The sequence below is a fragment of the Dromiciops gliroides genome, chromosome 1, assembly GCF_019393635.1.
Source record: "Dromiciops gliroides isolate mDroGli1 chromosome 1, mDroGli1.pri, whole genome shotgun sequence".
In the NCBI taxonomy this organism is placed as follows: domain Eukaryota; kingdom Metazoa; phylum Chordata; class Mammalia; order Microbiotheria; family Microbiotheriidae; genus Dromiciops; species Dromiciops gliroides.
This window is the reverse complement of record NC_057861.1, coordinates 452541284-452567378: the sequence shown is the minus strand read 5'-3', so window position 1 is coordinate 452567378 and position 26095 is coordinate 452541284. Positions and strand designations below refer to the sequence as shown.

General features: G+C 37.0%; 1 protein-coding gene across 1 annotated transcript in view; it reads right to left on the bottom strand.

The window, feature by feature from the left end:
• The window catches only part of ADGRV1 (adhesion G protein-coupled receptor V1), a 786537-nt gene that overhangs the window by 668016 nt on the left and 92426 nt on the right, over window positions 1-26095 (bottom strand). The window contains 4 exon segments of the mRNA XM_043996987.1: window positions 1739-1919; window positions 6389-6565; window positions 15235-15608; window positions 22479-23222. Of these exon segments, the coding sequence (XP_043852922.1) occupies window positions 1739-1919; window positions 6389-6565; window positions 15235-15608; window positions 22479-23222 (1476 nt within the window).

Sequence of the window (26095 nt, the reverse complement as noted above, 5' to 3'; positions counted from 1 at the left end):
ACCCCATATGGGGTCACGATTCACAGTTTAAGAAGCTAGGGCTTAGTGAAACAATTGTTAAAATTTCAATGTGAACATTTATACCTTAGAAATCAACAAATGCCACAAATTGGGGCTTGATTTATTGTTTTGTTAATTATCTAGACAGTGCGATAGAGAAAAAGTTAATAATGCATATTATTGTTTTGGGGTTTTTTTTGGGGGGGGGGTTCGGGGCAATGGGGGTTAAGTGACTTGCCCAGGGTCACACAGCTAGTAAGTGTCAAGTGTCCAAGGCCGGATTTGAACTCAGGTCCTCCTGAATCCAGGGCCAGTGCTTTATCCACTGCGCCACCTAGCTGCTCCAATAATGCATATTAAACTTTAAAACGTCTCATACCTACATTTTTTTTTCTGGAGAGCCTTGGCCAGGCTGGTCCTCAAATAACAGATATTCAGTAAAAACATTTCTACTTTCATAGGACTACGCAGAGCTCACTCTCTCCTAGTATAGCCTTCAATGACCATAGGTCACTTCTCCACCATGTTGACATACTGGTAGAGGGTATTAGTGGAGTTTAATTTTAAATGATATATACAATTAATATGCAATATGAGTGATTGGTTGAGATACCTTTCATGTGTGTTGTTTTCCCCTTAGAATGTGAGCTCCTATGGAGCAGGGACTAACTGACTTTTCTATTTGTATCTCCAGTACTTAATACAGTACTTTGTACAAAGTGCTTCATTCATTCATTCATTCTTTTTTTAATCTTTTCCCCAATAGCAAAATTCAATTAATTCAAATTTGAATATTTTTAAAAACAAGAATGTCTAAATTTAAGTCAAACTGATGATTGCTTAATTTTACAACCACAATCACTATCTATCAAATGACTTGAATCAAAAAAATTCATATAATCAAAAAGTATTTGAAATCTGTTTTTGGCTTTCATTTTATGAGAGGTAGCAACATAATTTGTTTTAAAGGCCTCATTATAAACACTTGGGAGATGGAAAGCCATCCACCTTTGTTTTTTAGCTCCCAAATACAGAATCACCTAATGTTAGAACTGGAACCTTAGAAATCACCTAGCACAAGGTCCTTATTTGACATATGAATAAACTGAGGCTTAAAAAGTTTAAGTGATTTTTCTGGTTGAACAAAGAACTGAACTTAAAGCTCTTGACTCCCAATCCAGTGCCCATTTCACTAAACTAGGACATTCCTCTTCTCTATCCCCAGCCCACCCCCTGACAACTATCTTCTTTCTTGCTTTGCTATCTATAACCAGGTTAACATACTCTCACAGGGATGATACAGGAAATTTCTCTAGTTACTGTAAGACTATAATAAAAGACTCCTTGGGTCTCTAAAAAACCTTCACTTCTAGTTCCTGCTGGATTTTAGGCTGCACACAAATGAAGGGATACTAAACAAGAGTAGAAAGGAAAGTGGTATGTATAGATAATCTCAATTTTTAAAAACTGAGTTTTTAAAAGCTTGAATATAAAATTAATTATAATTTTACATAAAAGTGACATTTATTCATATGTTTATATATCATATATTTATGTAATTCAGCAATATAGCTTTATAGTTGTTCATGTATAGGATGGCATTCAAATTAAAAGATTAAGTGCTTAGTGTCCAAATCAGAACTTTTCCTTCTGTCACTTATCAAAGCTTCATTTTCCTCATTTGACCAATCTGAAGCCCAAAAGCAGGACAAAGGATGATTTCTGATAAGGGTGTTACCATATGGATGGTCACTGGCTTTGATGGTGATATCTGTCGTTTCCTTTTCAGTATCTATGCTTGCTCCGCTAGTTGGAGTTGAACCTATTTTCCCATCTCCAGGAATTGCAGAGACCAGTGTCACCCGGAAATACTCATTAAGCTCTGGGATATCATCATCGATAACATAGAGATTCAAGACCTAGAATAATAAAAATTCAGAGATGTTAGGAAACATGGAAATTACTCCCCAAAGAAAAAGTAGTGTCCTTTAAACTATAATTAATTTTTTAGTTATTTGTAATTGAGACTCATTTGTATTCAGTGTTTAAATATGTGTGTAACACTGGTCTCCTAATTAAATTCCTCAAATAATTGTAGGAGGTAAAGTATAATCTGTCCAAAATGTTAGGTTGTTCAGAATGTGTTACCAAACTGGGTGCCACTAAGTAGCACAGTGGAGAGAACGTGGGACTTGGATTCAAGAAGACCTGAATGCAAATCTTCCTTTAGATACCTAATAACCATGTGACCCCTAAGCAAGTCACAACTCACTTCTGCCTCAGTTTCCTCAACTTTAAAACAGGGATAGTACCTGAGTTCAAATCCGGCCTCAGACGCTTGACACTTACTAGCTGTGTGACCCTGGGCAAGTCACTTAACCCCAATTGCCTCACTAAAACAAAACAAAACAAAACAAAACAAAACAAAAAAACATTAATTAGGGGGCAGCTAGATGGCACAGTGGATAAAGCACTGGCCCTGGATTCAGGACGACCTGAGTTCAAATCCGACCTCAGACACTTGACATTTATTAGCTGTGTGACCCTGGGCAAGTCACTTAACCCTCATTGCCCCACAAAAACAAAACAAAAAACAAAACAAAAAAAACCAGGGATAATAATAGCACCTCTCTCACAGAATTGTTGTGAGCATCAACTAAGATAATATTTGCAAAACACTTTGTAAACCTTAAAGCACTATGTCAATTCTAGTTATTAATATTAGTATCATCACTACTAGTATTATTATTATAGGATACAAATCTGGAAACTCTGAAACAGTTTTTTTGTTTTGTTTTTTTTTAAGGGAAATCTGTAAAGAATGAGAACAGGTCCAAAGAAGGATGTATGCATGAAGGAGCTAAGGCAAGACTGCAGTTTTATGTTTCTGAGGGAATATCAGAGAGCTTGCAGTAGATCACACATAGCAGGCATGTAACATTTTAGCAGAACTGGATTGAAACCTTCTGATAAAGAAAACACTTCTTAAGTCTACAAACTATTTTGAAAATTTGATCTTAGCTATGAGTATACATTTCATAAATGTTTAAGTCCTCTGCAATTCTCTTTTATGAAAATTAATTATATTAATTATGTAGTTATATAAAATAAAACTAAATTATTTTAAAGTATTGGTAAGTCCTGTCACCTTCTCTAGGTAGTTTTCTTAAAGTGTTAAATTATTGTTTCATGTAAATCTCAACATATACATATTTATTAAACTGGTGTTTTTAGGATTTTAGAGTTAAAAAGAATCATAGGTGGCTAATGTGAAAATGTGTTATGTAGACTATGTATATATATTTTTTGAGATGTTTTTGCAGGGCAATGAGGGTTAAGTGACTTGCCGAGGGTCACACAGCTAGTCAAGTGTTTGAGGTCGGATTTGAACTCAGATCCTCCTGAATCCAGGGCCAATGCTTTTTCCACTGATCCACCTAGCTGCCCCATTGAGATATTTTTAATGTGTTTAATTGGGGCATGAATGAGGATAGTGAGAGGGACAGATTAATTTTCTTTTTTTTTTTTTTTGCAGAGTAATGAGGGTTAAGTGACTTGCCCAGGGTCACACAGCTAGTAAGAATCAAGTGTCTCAGGCTGGATTTAAACTCAGATCTTCCTGAATCCAGGGCTAGTGCTTTAACCACTATGCCACCTAGCCATCCCCCCACACACAATAATTCTTATATATATGTCCCCTTTTCTTTACTCTCACAGCCACTACGCTAGTTTAGGCCTTTGTCAATACTTACTTGGATTATTGCAGTAACCTCCTAATTTGTCTCCTTGCCTCATGTTACTTCTTTTTCTAATCTATCTTCTATACAGCTGCCAAATGATTTTCCTAAAGCATAGGTATCCCCACATTGTTCTTTGTATTTAATTTGAAATTATGTAGTAAAGTTATTTTTATTATTTCATTGGCTAATTTTCTCTGAAACAATTGGCTTGTATTCCTTCTAAATTACTCATTGCTCAAAATATGTTAATTTGCATCGTGGTCCATATGACCAAATTTGTATCTTCATCAATGTGAAAATTCTATGAACTATTTCAACTGTAGACTTATTCTCTTTATTGTGAATGTGCTTTTCTAACTCCTAATCTTTTGAGAAAGGTGATTGGGAAAGAGTTGAAGCTTAAATGTAATTCTGGGCATTACCTTTGTCCACAGTATTTGGAATAGTTTTTTGTTTTTTTTGTTTTTTTTTTTTTTTTGCAGGGTAATGAGGGTTAAGTGATTTGCCCAGGGTCACACAGCTAGTTAAGTGTCAAGTGTCTGAGGCTGGATTTGAACTCAGGTCCTCCTGAATCCAAGGCCAGTGCTTTATCCACTGCACCACCTAGCTGCCCTGGAATAGTTTCTTACAAAGAATGGGTACTCAATGAATATCTGTTGCTCATAATAAGCTATTATTATTTATTTAAGATTATTATAACATAAAAGTGACCTTCATTGTAGAGTCAAGTAACACTGACTACCTCCTGCTGCTGCTGCTGCTGCTGCTGCTGCTGCTGCTGCTAAGTGACCACCATGTGGCCAAAAGGAATAACTGCTCTCAAAGGAGCTGAGGCCAATAATTATAGGCATAATGATACAACAAATGGTATATAGAAAAAGAAAACAGAAAACTTTAAATATATGAGGGACATAATTCTAGGCAGTATATTTTTCCCAAATGAGACTCCAGGTTCCTAGGTTTCTTCCTAGGTAACCTCCTGGATCTTTAATGTTCAGGATGCCATATCTTCCTTCAATGACTTCTAGAACATCTCAATATCGAATGTTGAGCAGTTTCTGGGACTGGAGTCTGCCAATCTGAGTACTGCTGCACTGCCCTAGTTACAGCCACTTTCTGGGGCCTGAAAGGTCCCTATCCCAGGGCTTTCCAACCATCCTAGAATTTTTTGAGTGGGACTGGGGAGCCTTCTGCTTTCAGTACCTCAGGCTCCATGTGTTTCTGCTGGGAGGCTGCAGTCTTGTTTGCCTATGCCCACAAGGACTTTGATGAAAGCTCTCTTTCTTATTGCTCTATTGCCCATGGGCTTCTGGCTGGTTTTTTTGGGTAGTTCTGTGACAGGAGAAGTCACTTTTCATATATTTTGCTCTAAAGGGAGCTTTTTTAAAAAATAAAATCATTTTATTATTTTCCAGTTACATGTAGAAATAGTTTTCAACATTTGTTTATATAAGATTTCCAATTTCAAATTTTTCTCCCTCCCTACCCTCCCTCTCCCTTCCCCTAGACAGCAGGTAATCTGATATAGGTTATATATACATAATAACATTAAACATATTTCTGCATTAGTCATGTTATAAGAGAAGAATCAGAGAAAAAAAGAAAAACCTCAAAACAGAAAACCAACAGCACCAAAAACAAAAGAAATAGTATGGTCCAATCAGCATCCATATTCCACAGTTCCTTTTTTTTTCTGGATTTGGAGAGCCTTTTCCATCATGAGTCCTTTGGAACTTTCTTGTACCATTGGACTGGTGAGAAGAATCTAGTCTATCACATATAATGTTGATGATACTGTGTATAATGTTCTTCTGGTTCTGCTCATCTCACTCATCATCAGTTCATGCAAGTTAAAGGGAGATTTTATTGCATTCATTTACTTGGGAAGAATTTTCCTCCCAATTTAGTAGCTGCCAGTGTTTACTCTTACTGAAATAATATCAATATATAAATTCCCACCTTCTCTATGTCCTCAGCACTTCCCATTTTTAGCATGGAAAAATAAAGATGGAAATATATTTCTTAATATGATATTAAGAAATAATTCTTCAAAAGATTAGTCCATTCAATGGGATACTTTAAACACTGAGACTTACTTTTAAACAAAAAGGATGATAATATTGAAAAGTTTCATGTGGAAGTATGAATAACAGTATCAGATTACAAGTATATTTCCTATTTTCAATTCATGAATGATAGAAGTTAAATTTTAGGGAAAAAATACCTGTGTACACAGCAACAAAATATATTTGAAAGCTTTATGGCATGTAGTTGTACTGGTCTTCAATGTGTTTTAAGTTCTGTAAGCACTTTAGATATGCTAGCTCATTTGGCTTGAATAAGAAGAAATGGGAAATCATAGGGTCAAATAAATTTCAAAGCCATACTTTTTCTTTCATATGAAAGTCCAAAAGGGACTGTGTCTGGGTCTTCTTATCATTTCTATCTCACCCTAAACATACACATGAACATAAAAAAAATCCACACTGTTTTAAATTATATTCATATTGTTAAGTCCTTAAGCACTCAAAGTTCTGAAATAATAACCTCCGGGATTAAGTTAAAGAATACATATACCAGAAAATTACATTCCAGGAGACTTTCAAAGAAACAAATAATTAACAATAATAAGAGAAGGTGGGATTTACCTCTGATCTCTGCCAAGGGAGAAATGTGATAGTTCCACTGGCATTAGCAAAATCATCAACAATATAATTAATGCTGGTGGAATCGATCTGTGAGATGGTGTAAAAAACATGCACATAATCCAGGGCTCCCCGGGTTCTCTCAATGACACAGGAAATGGTGGACCCCTCCTCTGCTATCTGAAATTAAATGCAAATTATTTTTTGATAAACACTGAACCCAATCACTCAGTAAAGGAGATTCCATGTAAGAAAATCAGGACATTGTCATCAAATCTCCACCCTCATCAAAATTTAGCAACTTTTTACCATGTGTTTGGAAAATGGTACATACATATATTCAGTTATAGAAATGGTGTACTTTGGATAGAATCCTGTTTTTATAGACATTCTACATGTTGATTCATGTGATAATTTGTATAGATTCATGTATACCAACCCATAGTCAATTTTTTTTAATGGAAGCTGTGATTTTGTCATTGTAAGTAGCTTTTAATGAGGAATTTCTTCTACCAATACACACTAGCATCTTCTTATGCAGTTTATGTCTTGTCTTCAGAAAAGAGAGCTGTCTGGAAACACTATGTGCCTAGGGCCACATAGAAAGTGTGTCAAAGGCAGGGCTTTAATCAAAATCTTACTGATCCCAATAATAATAGTCTGTTCAAAAGCTGCAGTGCCTCTCTGCACTGGCAAACACTATTATTTTATAATAATAGCTAACATTTATATAGTGCTTATAGGTACCTTACTGCTTTACAATTATTGTCTTATTTGATCCTCACAACAACCATAGAAGGTAGAAGTTACTATTATCCCTATTTTACAGATGAGAAAACTGAGGAAAACAGAGGTTAAATGACTTGCCCATGACAACACAGCTAGTAAATGTCTGAGGTCAAATCTGAACTTAGATCTTCCTGGCTCCAGATCCTGTACTCTCTCCACTGTACTGCCTAGCTGCCTGTTTAGAATATCTAGGGGAGAAGTTAACAGGAGGAAAATCATCAATATCTGGATGGTAATAGAAGCTATAATTTCTGAAGGATATGGCTTTAATATCTAGATTTCACTATAAATCTGTTAAAAGTTTTTTAAAATTAATTTTATTGTCTTATATAGTCACTTGTTAGGCTATTATTTAACTTTTCAAGTATTTTTTCTTTGTAGGAGATTAAGCAGCATAAGAACAATACCTTGCTTTCCTTTGTGTCCTTTACACTGTTTAGAACAAAATCTTATATACAGTAGGTACATTATAAATATTTAACTGTCCTCTACTTAAACTATAATTTAAGATTTCTTATATTTTAAACCTATTTCTTTGGTTTATATGGCTGAAATGCATAAGCCTTATTTTGAACATTTTAAAGATTTATTTTAATCTTAGATGTATCCTATTATAAATCATTAAAATGTAATTGATTTGGTTACACTAGGATGGACTCTATTCTATTTTCCAAATTTATTAAATTAAAAAGCTGAACAGCTCTTCTGTAAACAAGAGGGTAACTTTGTCACCCTGAGGGAGTCATTTAACTTTCCAATGCTGGATGCAACTCTCTCTAAAACTTACAGAATTGCTGCTGATCTGCATTGGTAGAAAGAGTTTGATCTTCCCTGACTACACAGATCTTTTTTTAATGATTATGCAAAACATTACCATATTTGTCATTTTGTACACAGAAACTTGATTAAAAGAAAATGAAAAAAAGTGAAAAATAGCATGCTTCAGTCTGTGTTCCATCAATATCAGTTCTTTCTTTGGAGGTGGATAGTATGTTTCATCGATAGTCCTTTAGAGTTCTTCATCAAACAATATTGCCATCACTGTGCACAACGTTCTCTTGGTTCTGCTCACTTCACTATACATCAGTTCATATAAGTCTTTCCAGGCCTTTCTGAAATCATTCTGCTTGTCATTTCTTATAGAACAATAATATTCCATCACCATCATATACCACAGTTTGTTTAGCCATTCCCCAATGGATGAGCATTCCTTTGATTTCCAATTTTTAGCCACTATAAAAAGAGATGCCATAAATATTTTTGTACAAATAGGTCTTTTTCTCTTTTTGGGAATGTCTTTGGGATATCAACCCAGCAGCAGATCAAAGGGTATGCACAGTTCTATAGCCCTTTGGGCATAGTTCCAAATTGTTCTCCAGAATGGTTGGATCTTCACAACTCCACCAACAATGGATTAGTGTCCCCGCTTTCCCACAACCCCTCCAACATCCAATATTTTCCATTTTTATTATATTTGCCATTCTGATAGGAACTTAACAAAATAAAATACTAAATACTAAAGTATCCCATCCATTTCTTATCTTTTTTTCTTCCTTCTATTTCTAGAACAGAGGGAAGATCAGAACCCCATTACCAACCTTTCTACCTGGGCCCATTTCCTTGGTGTTAATCCACTATGCTCTGTTTCTACAACTACTTTGACCTACACTAAGTCAAAAAACAATCTAAAAGCAAGTTTTACTAGAGTACTCCCAAGACTCATATCACAAAGTCAGGCTAGGCAGTATTCACATGCTCAAATGGTGTAAGTAAGAATTAATGGAGACAAAAGTGATGTTGGCCAAAAGATAATGCCGTAGGGGAGCCTGAGATATTTCTGAAGCACATTTTTATTAGCCACCTTTCAGAATAAAGGATCAGGTTACCTTAAACCTTGTGAATCCATCATACATATTACAAAAGCTCAGTAGGTCCATGAATTTAAATTGTTATATAAAAAATGTTTTACAATCCAGAATTTCAAGAAGTAGTAACATTTCTCATTAAACAAATAGACAAAGGCAGCAATGCACATATGACTCACCAACTCTGACACTTTTCAATATCAAAGACACATACTAGAGGAACACAAATAATAATAACAGCCCACATTTCTATATCACTTTAAGCATATTTCTTTCCTCTAAAATATGTAGTGTGAATATTAGCTTGATTTTACAGATGAGAAACCTGAGGCTTGGAGTAATTGAATGACTTGTGTCCCTGGTCTCATGGCTAATAAGTGTCAGAGGAGAGATTTGAACCCCTTTCCTGACTGAAGCCAGGGCTCTTTCCTTTTTACCATGCTATACCAAAGAGCAAACAGGGAATGAAAAGGAAATTATAGGCATACACAGAACGGTTGTGAAATTTTTCTTTGGGTACAGTAAAAGCTAAGCTCCTTAAGAGTCAGAGACTATCTCACTTTTATATTTGCATCCCTCGTTCCTTGCACACAGTATGTACTGCATAACTTTGTTGATTAATTGACAAGTCCAAGAGTTAGTCTTATTTTCATCATTTTATGTGGGGAAAGTTTTTCTAACCAAAGTTTACTATTGAGAGATTTTATTAAAAGCTAAAACCGTGATTAAGTAACAATTAACAGGCTTGTTCACATATAATATACATATTATATATCAAGATTCTGAAGGAAATTAAATCTGAAACAGGGCTTCTAGAAAAGTCAGCTTTAGAAGAGTTCAGGATAGGTCAGCTCTTGGAGAAAAATCTGTAGGGAATATATTGTTATCAAATAAAAATTTGAAATAGAGAAAGGAATATTAAACTATTTTCCCTCTACTCTTAGTCAGGTTGTAATTTAGTTTTAAAATGTGGTCATTTGACATAAAGGAATATTGGTATCCAAGACTGTAGTACAGTGGAAATAGAGCTCCAACTGAAGGCAAAGGGACTGGGCTTCAGTCTTGACTCAGCTACATATTATCTATGTGAACACCCTTCTCCAGGCTTCAGTCTCTTCATCTGTAAAATGAAGCTACCAGACAAAACTATTTCTAACATTTTTTCCAACTATAATCCTACAAAACAAATTGCAGTATCATAATCATCCAAATTCTCAAAGAACTGAATGATACACAGTCCTGGTATCTCTAGGGATTTCAGCATTTGCAAGGCCTTGTCTAAATCAGAAGGGATACAAAAGGAAGGATGAACGTGGGTAAAAATTATTGGAACCCTTATTTTCTAGAAAAAAAAATGAACAATTCTTATCTGTGAATAATCTTTCCTTACTGAAAGAGAAGACAAATGCTGAAGAATTAGCATATCCCATGAATTTTTAATTTAGTTTCATGCTTGGGTGATGGTCTGTGATATCAGATTGTATCAATAGCACTTAGATAGAAAAGAATCTATTAACATAACATATGGTAGGCACTTAAAAGCAATTATAGTTCAAGCCGAAATAAAGTTCTCATTCTCATAAGGATATTCTCAAAATGTATCTCTAAAACTTTGTTATAGTAATTTATTTTTTTAAATCATGAATTTCCATATTTTAATTCTTTAGACCAGTGTCACAAAAAAATACTGAAACTGACACAATGAACAATAAATCTTATTCATTTACAGCCACTCAAATACATAGTTATACTTCAGTAAAATAAGCACATTAAAGTAAAAAGTTTTAGGTTCTGAAATATGATAGAGAAAATAGAGTAGAAAATGGCAATAGGAAAAAAGGCCTTTCAGCCAAGGAGCCAATAACTGGAGGGGGTCACAGGTGCCAGAAAGGACCTTAAATTTGCAAGAAGGCTTTTTGTTGTTAAGGTGTTTCAGTCCTGTCTGAATATTCATGATTCCATTTGGGATTTTCTTGACAAAGATACTGGAGTGCATTGTCATTTCCTTCTCCATCTCATTTTATAGATAAGAAAACTAGGGCAAATAAAGTTGTGACTTGTCCAAGGGATGGGAATGCCACAAATTCCTCCCCTACTGTAATCCAGCTCCAGTGTTCAGTTTCTTTCTCTCAGTAAGGTATTCCATAGTTCAGAATCAGAATGAAAGCACTATATGGGACCATAAAGAGCATCTAACTCAACTCCTACATTTCACAAAGAGGGCAGCTAAGGCCAAAGAGGGTTCAGCATTGTGGATTTAGTTGGTAGAAGAGGCAGGCCAGGATTTAGTACCCAAAACTCCTGCCTCTTAAACTCCATCTCTTGCCAGTATCCCACAGTGCCTCATGTACACGATGAGCTGAATACAGAATCATAGACTTAGAGCTAAAAGGGCCTCTTCATTTTACACATAGGAAAACTGGGTCCCAAATATGTTCAGTGACTTGCTCAAGGTCAGAGAGATAGTAAGTGTCAGGGTTGGGATTTAAACACTGATCCTCGTACTCTAAATCTAGGGTTCTTTCTATTGTACCATGGTTTTCCTCCTGCTACGTATGATATGTACATCTGTATAACTCTTGCAACAGATGATATAAACTCATTTCACTTTTTTATTTATAAAAAAGGTTAGCTTCTCATAACAACCTTATTAATGTAGGCACAACACTCTATAGAGGGAAGCCTGGTTAGTTGTAGATAATCATGCCAACGCCTGTATAATCTCTGGTCAAGTTCAAAGAGTCAGGCTGAATGCAGATGCGGAGCTATTTCTGCCTTCAGCTAAAAAAAGTCTTTTTAAAATTATGCCTACTTTGAAAACTGCCGAGATGATTTTGAAAGCAAAGAAAAATAAAGGAATGTGTCCTCACTTAGACACAGCTGGAGTTTTTTGTTTGGTTTAACTTTTATTCTGCTTAGCCTAAATGACTCTTTGAACTTCATTTGAGGTCATCTGTCCATGTATAAATGGGCAAGACCATGGCATAGGCTTAGGGTTACATTCAGAATACCTAGTCTCAGGAGGTTCTGATATTTACCTTGTAACTCTGAATATATCCCAACTTCACTAAGAATCAATTTATAAAATCATTTGTAAAATGGGGATAATTAAACCTGTCCTCTTTTTACCTATTGTGAGCATTAATTTAAAATGCATGTGAGACAAAGAAATCACAGCTCTCTGTGCTCTAGATCATTATTGATCAGAGAAATGCAAATTAAAACAACTCTGAGGTATCACCTCCCACCTATCAGAGTGGCAAATATAACAGAAAAAGGAAAATACTGGATTTTGGAGGGGATGTGGGAAAACAGAGATGCTAATCACTGTTGGTGGAGTTGTGAAAAGATTCAACCATTCTGGAAAGCAATTTGGAACTATATAGAACTGTGCATACCATTTGATCCAAGTAATATCACTGCTAGTTTTCTATCCCAAAGACATCCCCCAAAAAGAGAAAAGGATCTATTTGTACAAAAATATTTATAGCAAGTTGTTTTGTAGTGGCTAAGAATTGGAAGTCAAAGGAATGACCATCAATTGGGAAATGGCTAAATAAGCTGGGTTATATGATGGTAATGGAATATTATTGTGCTCTAAGAAATTACAAACAGGATGATTTCAGAATGGCCTGGAAAGATTTGTATGAACTGATGCATAATGAAGTGAGCAGAACCAAAAGAACATTGTGCACAATGACAGCAATATTGTTTAATGACTTATGAATGACTTAACTATTCTCAGCAATACAATGATCCAAGACAATCCCAAAGGACTAACGATGAAGCATACTATCTACCGCCAAAGAAAAAACTGACATTGACTGAACACAAATTGAAGCATGTTATTTTTCACTTTCCTTCACTTTTTTCTTTTATTCAAGTTTTCTTATATAAAATGACTAATATTATAATGTTTTTACATAATTGCATACATATAATCTATATTTCTCCTCTGACATTGACACTACCCTGGAGCAGGCCCTTACCACCTCATGCCTGGAGTATTTTAATAGCTTACTGACTGGTCTCCCTTCTTCAAGTCTTTCGCCACTCTAATTGCTGTACTCCACTTAGCTGTCAAAGCAATCTTCCTAAAGTTCAGGGCTGACAATATCACCCCCCCTACTTAATAAACTCCAGTGCTCTTGTACCAGGCATTCAAAACTCTTCATTACCTTACACACACACACACACACACACACACACACACACACACACACACACACCCCTTTCCAGTCTTCTTATACCTTACACCCTCAGCCCAACCTCCATGTAGCATTCAGTCCAAACAAGACAATCCATCTTCTGATTCTAGGGGTTTTGTCTGGCACTCCCCAATACCCCCAATTCTCTCTTCATCTCTGCCTCCTGGTTTCCCTGTCCTCCTTCAAATCTGTGCTGATATGTCTTCTACAGGAAACATTTCTAATTCCCTTTATTCTCTGTTGATGATTTCCATCCTGTAGACTGCTTGTTTGTATGTAGTTGTCTACACGTTGTCTCCCCCGTTAGACCATCAGCTCTTTGAGAGCAAGGATTGCCTTCTTGCCTTTCTTTGAATCCCCAAAGCTTAGCACAGTAGCTGACATGTAGCAGGTGCTTTAATAAGTGTTTACTGACTGACTATAATTGTAATCCCACACTTCAGACATCTTCCCTTATAAGTAGATTAGGAAGGTCAGTGTATACTTTATACTGATACTTGTTCCTCCATTTGCAGTAGAGTGGGGTATATATCTATAAAATTTAAAATTTGACTTTGTCTTTTCACCTTTATTATTTATCTTTTGAATATATAATTAAAGGAAACATGCTGGGATCAAATTGCTGAGGCAGAGGCAGAAGCTTCCTCGGGTCCTTGGCGTTCTTCCACCACCTTTGTTGTCACATGTAACACCTGTGAGACTGTTTCAGAGGGTCTCATGTTACTGAACAGGAAACCAACAAGATCACAGGAGACCCTGGAGACTTAGAAAGGACAGATAAGAAGAACAGCAAAGGGCCTTGTAAATTCACACTAGCCAAGAAGGCTGATAAGACAGGCATCTACTAGGGGTACTGACGCTTAAAAAGAAGTAAACCCTGGGTAAGTAGTTTTATCTGAAAACTCTCAGATAAATATAGATATGTTTACATCCCTTTGGCATCTATTAGCAGTAATTGTAATAAATAAATATCATCCCACCTTCACACCAACTCTCAACATCGTTATAAATCATTTGTTCTTACAAGATCCCACAAAGTCAGTGGAAATTAAGCAGTTTCTTGAAGACAATTCCATTCTGTGAGCAGAATTAATTCTCAAGCTTGACTCTAAAGGATCATTTATTCAATGATGTGCATCTATTAATTCATATTCCTGCAGTGTAGCATAAAGGATAGAGAGCTGGCCTTGAGTCAGGGAGGCCTGGGTTCAGGTCCCACATCTGACACATGTCTAACGTAAGACTGAATGACTCTGGGTGAGGCATTAACCTCTCAATGCCCTAAGCAACGGCCACTTAGTCAACTGTCATTTATTAAGCATTTACTATGTGCCAGGCACAGGGCTAAAGACTAAGGATACAAAGAAAGGCAAAAACCAGTTCCTTGTCTCAAGACACAGAGAAGATGAATTGTAGATTGTCAAGAGAGGGAAGGCTCTAGCGTTCAAGGAGGACAGCAAAGATATCCTACAGCAAGCGGGACTTTAGTGGAGACTTGCAGGCAGTCGGGGAAGCTGGGGGCAGAAATGAGGAGGGACTGAGGGTCAAACACAGCGGAGAGCCCATGAAAATGCTGGAAGCAGAGAGAAGGATGTTTCAGGCTAGAAGGCCAGTGTCACCAAGTTCATAGAGCATGTGGTGGGAGAGTGTAAGGTGTAAGAAGACTAGAAAAGCAAGAAGGGGCCAGGAAATGGGTTCTCTAAAAGTCAAAGAGAAGACAAGATTAGATCACTGATAGGACGGCACTATGCACTAGCAGAGGAATTTCCTCTTTGGGAGATCTCTACATTCACGAAATCACAAATCTGGTACCAAAAAAAAACAAAACAAAAAGAGTCACCAGGCTAATTGGTTCTTAACTTTTTTTCTTAAAGCAAAGACACCTTAATTTGGGGGGAATTCTATTTCTTAGTAACTAAAAGAAATCTCAAATGCATTCACTATGAGCCCTGGTCACTATGATGGAGTCTTCTGTTTGCCATCTTACCTCTGGTATACAGGATCCTGTGAAGCCAAATAATCCATTGGCGTTGTCACTTTTTTGTATTGTTAATCTTGCTGTGATGTTTTCTTGGGAAATACGAGCTCCACCACGTACAGAAACTAGCTTAAGTATAAATAATTCTTCCCCTTCTTCTTCATTGTCATCTTTTGCAGAAACGATGAATGATTTATTGGTTTCCCCTTGTCTGTACTCGAGGTACCCAGAAATAGGGTGCAAATCACTCTTTGCTGGAGTAGCATGAAGTTCATAGATTTCTTCTGGGGTCAATTTTCGTTCATACAACCTCACATCTTGCATCAATCCTGTAAACCTGTCATTGCCATTCATCCCTGCACCAACTCTCATTATCCCAGGACCTGAAATTAGAAATTAGTGTTAATATTTAATTTCCAAATAGAAATGTAACATAATACAAACCAGCTATATCAATAGATTCTTAAATCACAAGACAGATTTATGAAATGGAACCACTGCATTGAAAGATAATATAACATAAGTCATATCTTTGGCGTAGCCCAAACTGGTGTATTAACTAAGCTTCTTCAATACTTCAAGATTCTGTAAAGGATTTAATGTGTGTTGACTAAAGACAAGCTAATTAAGTTTTTAAAAATATATTAAGATCTTTTTAAATATGTTCTTTTTCTATGAAAGAACTGGCTAAGAAAAGTAGAAAGTGTACTAGATTCAGGATTAGAACCTAAGTTTCAATCCTGTGTCATGACAAAGTTGGAGAGATAACTTCTCATGATACTTCTAGCTTTAAATTCTATGATCCTATTTAAGATAAAAATTGCTGAACACATCCCTATCCTTCCCCTTTTCCCCAGCCACTAAACCCAGTTCTACCTATCCCACTCCAACTCAATAAAGCCAAATGTAAAGGTCATTTTTTCCATGAAACCTTATCTGTTTCCTTTTAGAAAGAAGTATTATTTTTTTCCTTTAAAATTTAAAAGGCCCTCTCTTGGTATGTAACTCCACACTTTCCTGCTCAGCCTGATAGTCTGGTTCCGGGTATGTTCCTACTAGATTTTAAGGTAAAGGCAGGCACTGCTCTTTATTAATCTTTGTATTTCCTTCAGTCCCTAATTCAGTGCCTCATACATAGTAAGGACTCAATAAATAGCCACATTTATGGATCTTAAATGAAATTACAAAAAAAGTGTGAAAATGGAATCTAGTATTTTTCTCAATAGTATTTCTCAAATATTTTCTCAATTATGAATTTTTAAATCAACAAATAAAAGTGATAACTAGATAAAAGATAGATGTACTTCATTATATATTTTTTTAATTCTGTGCAACAAATGTAGATAGGAATAAGGGGCTGGATTTCTGGTTTCATTAATACAAAAAACTCCTATATGAGGACACACCCTCTATTAATGCAGGTAGTCATCTTCTCTACAATTCTCAGTCTTAAGAGAGTTGTCTAGAGCGCTGAGAGATTAAATGGCCTGCCCAGGGGCATGTATCCAGTAAATGTCAGAAAGAGAACTTGAACCCAGGTCTTCCTAGCTTATGCTTTCCCATTTTTGAGCTACAAAAAAGCAATATAATTCATAGTAAAAGAAAAATAACTGACTCAGAAAATATTTTTTCAAATACAACTAATAAAAACTTCATAATTAAACAACACATGGGAACTGTTAAAAAGTTACAGTGATGGGGCAGCTAGGTGGCGCAGTGGATAGAGCACCGGCCCTGGAGTCAGGAGTACCTGAGTTCAAATCCGGCCTCAGACACTTAACACTTACTAGCTGTGTGACCCTGGGCAAGTCACTTAACCCCAATTGCCCCGAAAAAGAAAAATTGGGATTTGGGGCAGCTAAGTGGCGCAGTGGATAAAGCACCAGCCCTGGATTCAGGAGTACCTGAGTTCAAATCCAGCCTCAGACATTTGACACTTACTAGCTGTGTGACCCTGGGCAAGTCACTTAACCCCCATTGCCCTGCCAAAAAAAAAAAAAAGAAAAGAAAAGAAAGAAAAATAAAAAGTTACAGTGATAATTCCCAATCTGTGATATGAAAAATTTTCAAAAGAAGAAACACATATTATTAGCAATTAGTTTAAAAAACCATTCAGCCTCACTGATCATCAAACAGATACAAACTAAAACAACTTTGAGGTACCAGCTCACCTCCCTCAAATGGGGAAATAATAGTATAATAATAGTCTCTGGAGGAGAAAGCAAGGCTGATGACTTTGCTCAGCTCTGCCTCACTCAAATCCAATTCACATCAAGTCAAGACATCACCCTCCCTATGTCAGTGTTCCTCTTCAAAAATGAAGGACAAACAACAATAATAGTTGGGGGCAGCTAGGTGGCACAGTGGATAGAGCACCGGCCCTGGAGTCAGGAGTACCTGAGTTCAAATCCGGCCTCAGACACTTAACACTTACTAGCTGTGTGACCCTGGGCAAGTCACTTAACCCCACTTGTCTCACTAAAAACAAAACAAAACAATAATAGTAATAATAATAGGTAACACTTATATAGTGCTATTATGTGCTAGGAACTGTGCTAAGCAATTATCTCATTTAATATTAAAAACAACCCTGGGAAGTAGGCCTGATTATGATGCCCATTTAACAGATGAGGAAACTGAGGCAAATAGAGTTTATGTGACCTGCCCAAGGTCACAGAGCTAGTCATTAAATATGATTTCCTAGGTGGAAAGGCCTAGATCTCAATCCTAACTTAGACATTTAATAGCAATGTGACCCTGGAAAAGTCAACTAACCTCTCTCAGCTTCAGCTTCCTCCTTTGTAAACTATGTTTATATTAGAGAACCTCTGAGGTGAATTTCCAAGAAAATAAGTAAAATTGTCCCAGTGGTAATATTTTTATAAACAACTACCAAGTTTCCTCCTTTTAAGTAATCACAATCTGAAAATTTATAAACACAGCTGGCAACATGCCCACAGTTATGGCCGTGGACTGAGCGAGTCAACACCATTTTGTCAGTGGAACATGAGATTGGGCAAGAAATTCCATAATTCCCACTCTGTTAAGTCATCTGGCTCCAAAATGACAGTTTTCCTATTAATTCTCCTATGGCATTTGAGAAAGAAAAGTCATTACACAATTAATCAGATAGCCAGCCTAAGTGAACAATCTTGCCATAAAATTTAGTTGTGTCTCTTTTCCTCCCTTATTTCCTAGTTCTATGGATAACTTGCTATCCTAGACAATTTCTTACACTAATATTTTGGGGGATATAAATGTATAAGCTATGGCTCTTTCAATCACTAAACTTAAAATCTATTAGTGGAGAAAACACATATATATATATTTTTATATGTGTATATATACAAATATATCTGTATATGTATGTATATATGTATATATATACATATGTATACATATATACAGACTTCTTTCAAGAATTTAATGATCAATAATTTCATTATTGCAATACATGGTATTGTGGGGTTGTGGTGCCCCCCCCAAAAAAATTTTATTACTAAGTAGCCAATCTAATAATAACCCTCTCAAAATGTAATAAGGCTCTTCTTGGCTAAAACATAAACCATTATCAGACCTTAACCTTTTCCAATTTGATAAAAGTATTAATAATAGCTAACATTTATATTTGAGGAACTTACTTCCCTTTACCCATTCATCCCCATGATAAGGCACCAGAAGAATGTTTTCAGGGAGGTGATAAATTTTTTCCAGACTTATAAGTTCATCAGTATATTAAAACTCCCTCTACCGATGTATATTATATTAACATCTGCTTTGCAACTTAGAGCCTTAGTATTTATCTGGGGACGCTAACAGGTTAGATGATTTGCTCAAGGTCATACCACTCGTATATGTCAAGGGCAGGACTTAAACCCTTTTTGACTCTGAGACTAATTTCTCCCCTACATAACACTGACTCCTGAAAAATGTTTACTGACTGACTAAATAACAATGAAGGGTGATATAAGTTACTGGCCTAATGAATAGCAAAGATACTTCCCCTGTACTCTTGTTTGCACCTGTGATTTCATCTCTATAGTCAACAGCCAAGTGTAGCAGCTCTTGACTGATGCAAATCAAAAGTCTGTCCACAAGTCATGTCTTGGAGTTTCCCAGGGTACTCAGAAATCAAGCATCTTGCCTATGGCCACAGTATGTTAAAAGCAGGATACAAATCCAAGCTTTCCTAACTCTAAGGCTGGCCCTCTAACCACTTGTATCACCCTGACTTCACCCTATAGGCAATAGTATTTAATAAACATTTGTTGAGATGGATTGAATTGAACCTAAAGAATTTCAGAGGAAGAAAAATTCACTTTAGGCTACAATGCTTAATACTGGAGACCATAAATAAATAGTAACATATATAACATTAGAAAAGATTTGATGATAAGGAAGTATTTTTGGGTGTTGGCACAATTTCTTTTCTTTCTTTTTTTTTTTCAGGGCAATGAGGATTAAGTGACTTACCCAGGGTCACACAGCTAGTAAGTGTCAAGTGTCTGAGGCCGGATTTGAACTCAGGTCCTTCTGAATCCAGGGCCAGTGCTTTATCCACTGAGCCACCTAGCTGCCCCCAGCACAATTTTTTAATATTATTGTGTTGGTGTTCTTTGGAAGACAGTTTTGTTGTTTTGTGTTGTTTTTGCAGATTTACTGTGCTAATTAGCTTTGGCTTAGAAAGAGAACAAAATGTGTTCACTTCATCTGAATGTTAGCAAGGGAGGTGGAAGACCACAATCACTCAAGATGATCATAGTTTAAGAAGTGCCTTAAAAGAGTTAAAATTTGCTGGAGCCAATCCACAGACATATTTTTTGCACTTCAAATTCAAATTCAAAAAGTTCCAGATTCAAACCCTGTAACGAAGTATGACTGAAGCTTCATGTTGGACAGTAAAAGTTATGACAGATAAGGACCAAAAAAGATTCTCAGAGAGTCTCTTTTTCAAGTTTCTATGACACCTGTTGCATTGATTCAAGTTTCCATATACATCTTTATCAATGGGAGAACTCCCTCTTCCAGAGCAGACCACAAGCCTCTGTCAAGGCACACAAAGGGCATTAGGAAGTTTACTGAATATATATATACATATATATTGCAGGGCAATGAGGGTTAAGTGACTTGCCCAGGGTCACACAGCTAGTAAGTGTCAAATATCTGAAGCTGGATTTGAACTAAGGTCCTCCTGAATCCAGGGCCAGTGCTTTATCCACTGCACCACCTAGCTGCCCCCTTACTGAATATATTCTAAACAGGTATACATTGAGTACTTCAATATCAAAAATGGGAAAGAAAAACAATTAAGGGTCATATGAAGAACATTCTGAGAGAGACTATAGTCTCAATATAGTCTTTGTTTATTATTCAAAATAGTACATATGATATTGACAAATATTTATCTACTTATCCTATCTAGTTGTTCGTTTACCAAAGAGGCCATAATGAATGGAGAACAGAGCACTAGAGTAAAGAAGACATGAGCTCAAGCCCCCTCCAACACATACTGGCTATGATACCCTAGGTAAATCACTTAACCCTGTTTGCCTCAATTTCCTCATCTGTAAAATGTGTTGGAGAAGGAAATGGCAAACCACTCCAGTACCTTTGTCAAGAAAGTCCCAAATGGGGTCAAGAAGAGTTGGACATGACTAAAAACGACTGAACAACAACAACATAAAAGACAAAAATGAACTAGTGTCTGCCTTCAAAGAGTTTATACTATACTGGTGGAGACAACACACACACACACACACACATACATGGATGGATTTGAACTCAGGTCTTACCCACATTGTGTGTGTTTGCATGTGTGTCTATGTGTGCCTTTACATGCATGCAATCCCTCCTTCCTTCTTTTCCTCCCTCCCTCCCTCTCTCCTTCATACACACACATTATATGTGTACATGCAGAATATATAAAATAGATATGAAGTAATTTGATACCAAGTACACTACATGAAGTCCTTCCTGATATCCCCACCCCCAGCTGCTAGTGCTCCTGTATGGGGATCCAGCTTTGGCTGGACCACATATTATACAAAGAGGAGTGATATGAGTCTGCAAAAGAAGTTCAAGGCCAGGTTTTTAAAGACCTTAAAATCCAAACCAAGTTTTTGTTTGACCCTATAAGCAATAGGGAAGCACTGTAGTTTACTAAATAGAAGAGTGACATTTTTGAACCTGCACCTTAGAAAAATCACTTCAGCATATGGAGGATGAACTAGAAAGGAGAGAAATGATTATGGGGCTCTTGCAACAGTCCAGGCAGAAACGTGATAAAAGATTGAGCTCAGGTGCTAGATGCAAGAAATATTGTGAAGATAGGAATGGCAATGGGGACAGCTAGGTGGCACAGTGGATAAAGCACCAGCCCTAGATTCAGGAGGACCTGAGTTCAAATCCAGCATCAGACACTTGACACTTGCTAGCTGTGTGACCCTGGGCAAGTAACTTAACCCCAATTGCCTCACTAAAAAAAAATAATAAATAAAAAAAAAAGATAGGAATGGCAAAATGCAGCAACTAATTATATATGTGGGTTGACAGAAAAAAGAAGGGTTGGGAATGACAATGAGTTTGTGGACCTGGCTGCCTGGAAGAAAGGTGGTGCCCTTGACATACATAGAGAATTTCAAAAGAAGGGTGGGTTTGGATGAATTTTGCTTTAGACATGTTGAGTGTGGGAGACCTATAGGACTTTCACTTTGAAATAATCAATCAGCACTTAGTGATGATTGGCCAGGGATCAGGAAAGAGATGAGCATTGATGAATTAGATTTGGGAGTCATCTGAATAGAAATAATCATTAAAACCAGGGGATATGAAGAGGTAACCAAATGAGAACATACAGACACAAATATTCCTCAAAACAGAAACACTTAATTTAGTTAAAACACAAGAATGCCTCTTCAAAGTAGCCTGTAGAATTCAGCTACATGAACTCTTATCCATGTTCAATAGTTTTTCCTAAATATGCAACTTGAAAAAAATATATAAAATTCATTTGGGGTGGGGCAGGGCAATGAGGGTTAAGTGTCTTGCCCAGGGTCATACAGCTAATAAGTGTCAAGTGTCTGAGGCCGGATGCAAACTCAGGTCCTCCTGAATCCAGGGCCAGTGCTCTATCCACTGCACCACCTAGCTGCTCCCTATATAATTCATTTTAAACTAAACACTTGCTTTTCCTAACACCTTCCAGCTTAGCATAACTCCATATCTAACAAACTGGCTGTGAAGACTTCACTCACCATCAGCTATTGCTTCACCTTTCAAGCTCTTTAATCCTCGGGGCATTGGATTTCCATCAAGGTAGAATTCAATGATGCTATCGTCCAGGATAATCAGAAGATGAAGCCAAATGTTTTCTTCCAAGTATTTCATGGCTGTTGTTTTGGCAACATAAGTAACATTGGAACCCAGGGTAGTGTAATGAAGCATAAGTGTTACATAGGAATCGTTTGTTTGAATTCTCACCCCATAGTACAAGGTTCCATTGCCATCATCCTTTTCTACTATAAATCCATTTGTGTTGGCATTAGGGATCACCCATGCTGAAAATGTAAAATTAGCAATTGTGTTATTCCTTGGGGGGTGGTACTTTGAACTAATGGTCCCAAATGCATCCTCCATTCCACTGAAGTATAAAGCATCTGTTCCACTGTGATGGCGTCTCTTATGTGGCTGTGATTGCACTGAGTTGGGAAAAAATCCAATCAATAAAATATCTATCATTGGAGGTAATCCAGCAGTGAACTCACTGGACAGTATTTCCCAGCCTACTCGTACATCTCCAAAGGTGCCTTGTTGCCTCAAAACAGTGAAGTTGGTAATATAGGACATATCATCTTCTGAAAGGACGTCTTCTGCTACTTCCCGTTCATGGCAATCTGGGTCCAAGACAAAAACTCCAAAGGGGTCATCATTGAATGGAATCATTACTGTGACATGGAGGTTGGTTTCTGCTAGCTGTCCACCAGGACCTGGGGATCCACCTGTGCTTGGAGAATACAAAATGAGTGAGAACCCAGAATCTAAAGCTTTTTTTTTTCTTTTGTAGAGCAATGAGGGTTAAGTGACTTGCCCAGGGTCACACAGCTAGTAAGTGTCAAGTGTCTGAGGCTGGATTTGAACTCAGGTCCTCCTGAATCCAGGGCCAGTGCTTTATCCACTGCACTACCTAGCTGCCCAGAGAACCCAGAATCGAAATCACTATATTATATACATGGAAGACTCAGAGTTTATTTAAAAGAATCATTTTAACAGATTAAAAACAACTGAAGGGGACAGCTAGGTGGATAAAGCACTGGCCTTGGATTCAGGAGGACCTGAGTTCAAATCCAGCCTCAAACACTTAACACTTACTAGCTGTGTGACCCTGGGCAAGTCACTTACCCCTCATTGCCCCACCAAACACACACACACACACACACACACACACAGAATATTTAACAAGGCTAATATTTTATAAAAGAAATACCATAGGAAGGGGGTAACAAAAAAGACAAAAAGAGAGAGTGGGAATGTCTTTGGGAATTTCCAAAAGACAGTGGAAAGGGCAATCTGAATTTGCCCAGGAGCTGACATCTCTACCTCTTTCCCCTATTTTCTGTTCAGATGATCGCCACCCTAGCTCAGGTCCTTATCAAATTTCAGCTGAACTCTTGTAGCAGTCTCCTGATTAGACTTCTAACCTCCAGTCTCTCCTGCTTCTGATCTTCCACATTGATGTAAAAATAATATCTTTCTAAACCACAATTCTGATTATGTCATTTTCCCTGCTCAAGAAATTTCAGGGGCTACTTATGGCCTCTAACATAAAATACAAACTTCTCAGCTTAGCATTTCATCCGGGCTTCCTTCTATCTCCTTTTCTGGGATAATTGTATATTATTGCTCTTCACTTAATCTAATAACAGCCTCTCTGGCTAACTTGATATTCCCTGAAGAAAGGATTTCATTTCCTACCTCCTATACCTTGTGCATGGTATTCTTCATGTCTTACATGAAATCCTGCCTCACCCCTACCTCTCAGAATCCCCATCTTCTTTCCAGGCTTCACTCATGTGTCACCTTTTATTGGAAGTCTCTCATGGAACACCTAGTTGTTAGTGCTATCTATTCTATCAAACGATCATCTACATATTTATATGTTTACATGTTATATCCCTCCAGTAAGATGTAAGGTATTAGAGGACAGCAACCGTTTGCCATTTTCTTTTTGCATCCCAAAGCTAGTGTAGTACCTCACATATAGCAGGTACTTAATAACCGTTTGTTAGATTGATTTGGATTAGGATAGAAGTCTGTTAAAATATTGCCTTGCAAAACATCAAAAACTAGTGTCAGAGAAAATGAGCCTACACAGAGCTTGGCATGCATCCCAGGAGATAAAAATGGAAGAACAATGAGCAGAAATGAAATGTAACCAATCTGCCAAAGCAGGTATCTATTCTCATCATCAGAGATAACAGGATCACCACAGCTGGGCTCTACCACCTCAGGATCCAAAGTTCTATGTGAGAAAATGGGTAAACATAAGTCAAGGCGAATAGCTGGGCCCATAAATACACAGGAGAGCTAAAGACCTGGCTAACACACAAGATCAATGAGTCAATATTCAAAAACATCTTAATAAGGGGCAGCTAGGTGGCACAGTAGATAAAGCACTGGCCTTGGATTCAGGAGGACCTGAGTTCAAATCAAGCCTCAGACACTTGACACTTAACTAGCTGTGTGACCCTGGACAAGTCAATTAACCCTCAGTGCCCTGCCAAAAAAAAAAAAAAACATTTTAATAAATCAGAACTTTGTTCTGAATGAAATAGGAGAAAATTTAATAGGAACAAAAAAGGGTCTTACACTTCAGTTCAAAATATAGGGATAAAAATAAGGCCTTACCCCCTGGATTTCACAAAATACAAGATGAGGAAGGCATAGTTAGACAGTAGTTTGAAAAAAGTAGGGAAGCTTTAGTGAACATACAGCTTCAATTCGTAGGAGAGAAAGCACAAAGAGGTGGTGATCTTCACTAATTGAAGGAATAACCACTTGGAGTAATCACAGATCCATCCACCTATCTAAGTAATGTTGAAAAGTCTTTTTATATTCATTGTTTTGTCTTTAAGAAACTTTGCAATTTGGCCAGAACCATGGAACACCGCCATTTAGCCAGTCTCCAGTCTTCACAACTTCATTATGTTTAACTCTAACCTTATCTGTCTTCCCTCATACCTAATCAATTACCAATGCCTTCTCTTCAAAATCTCTCACATACATCCATTCTTCTCTATCCCCACTACCACAACATTGGCATAGGCCCTCATAACCCAATGGCTGGGCTGCTAACATAACTCCAAACAAGAAGATGTCATGTCTCCATCCTCTCCTCCACCATTTAATCAATCATAATTTTCCTTAGGCATGTCACTCCTCTTCTTAAATCTATGGTATCCAAATTCTCCAATGAGTAAAGTATAAACTTCTTTTTGTTTAGCATTAAAAATCCTCCACAATCAGGTGCCACCCACTTTTCCAACCTTATGTCATATAATGTGTGTGGAAACACACTATCAAACCAAATAAACTGGACAATTATGCCCTTAAGCATGCCCTGAGCTGCCCAGACTTAATACATTTGCTCCTGCTGTTCCCTGAATGCACAATGTCCTCTCTCCCCGTCTTTGTTAAATTCCTATCCAATTTTTAAATGCTGCCTTCTCCATTAACTGTCCATGATCCCTTTGATCAGTAATATATCCCACCCCCCGCTTTAGACTACACTTAAGCACTCTATTTTAAGCATGAATTCAAACCCTGCCTCTTACACTTACTGGATGGATGACCATGGAGAAGTGACCTAACCCTT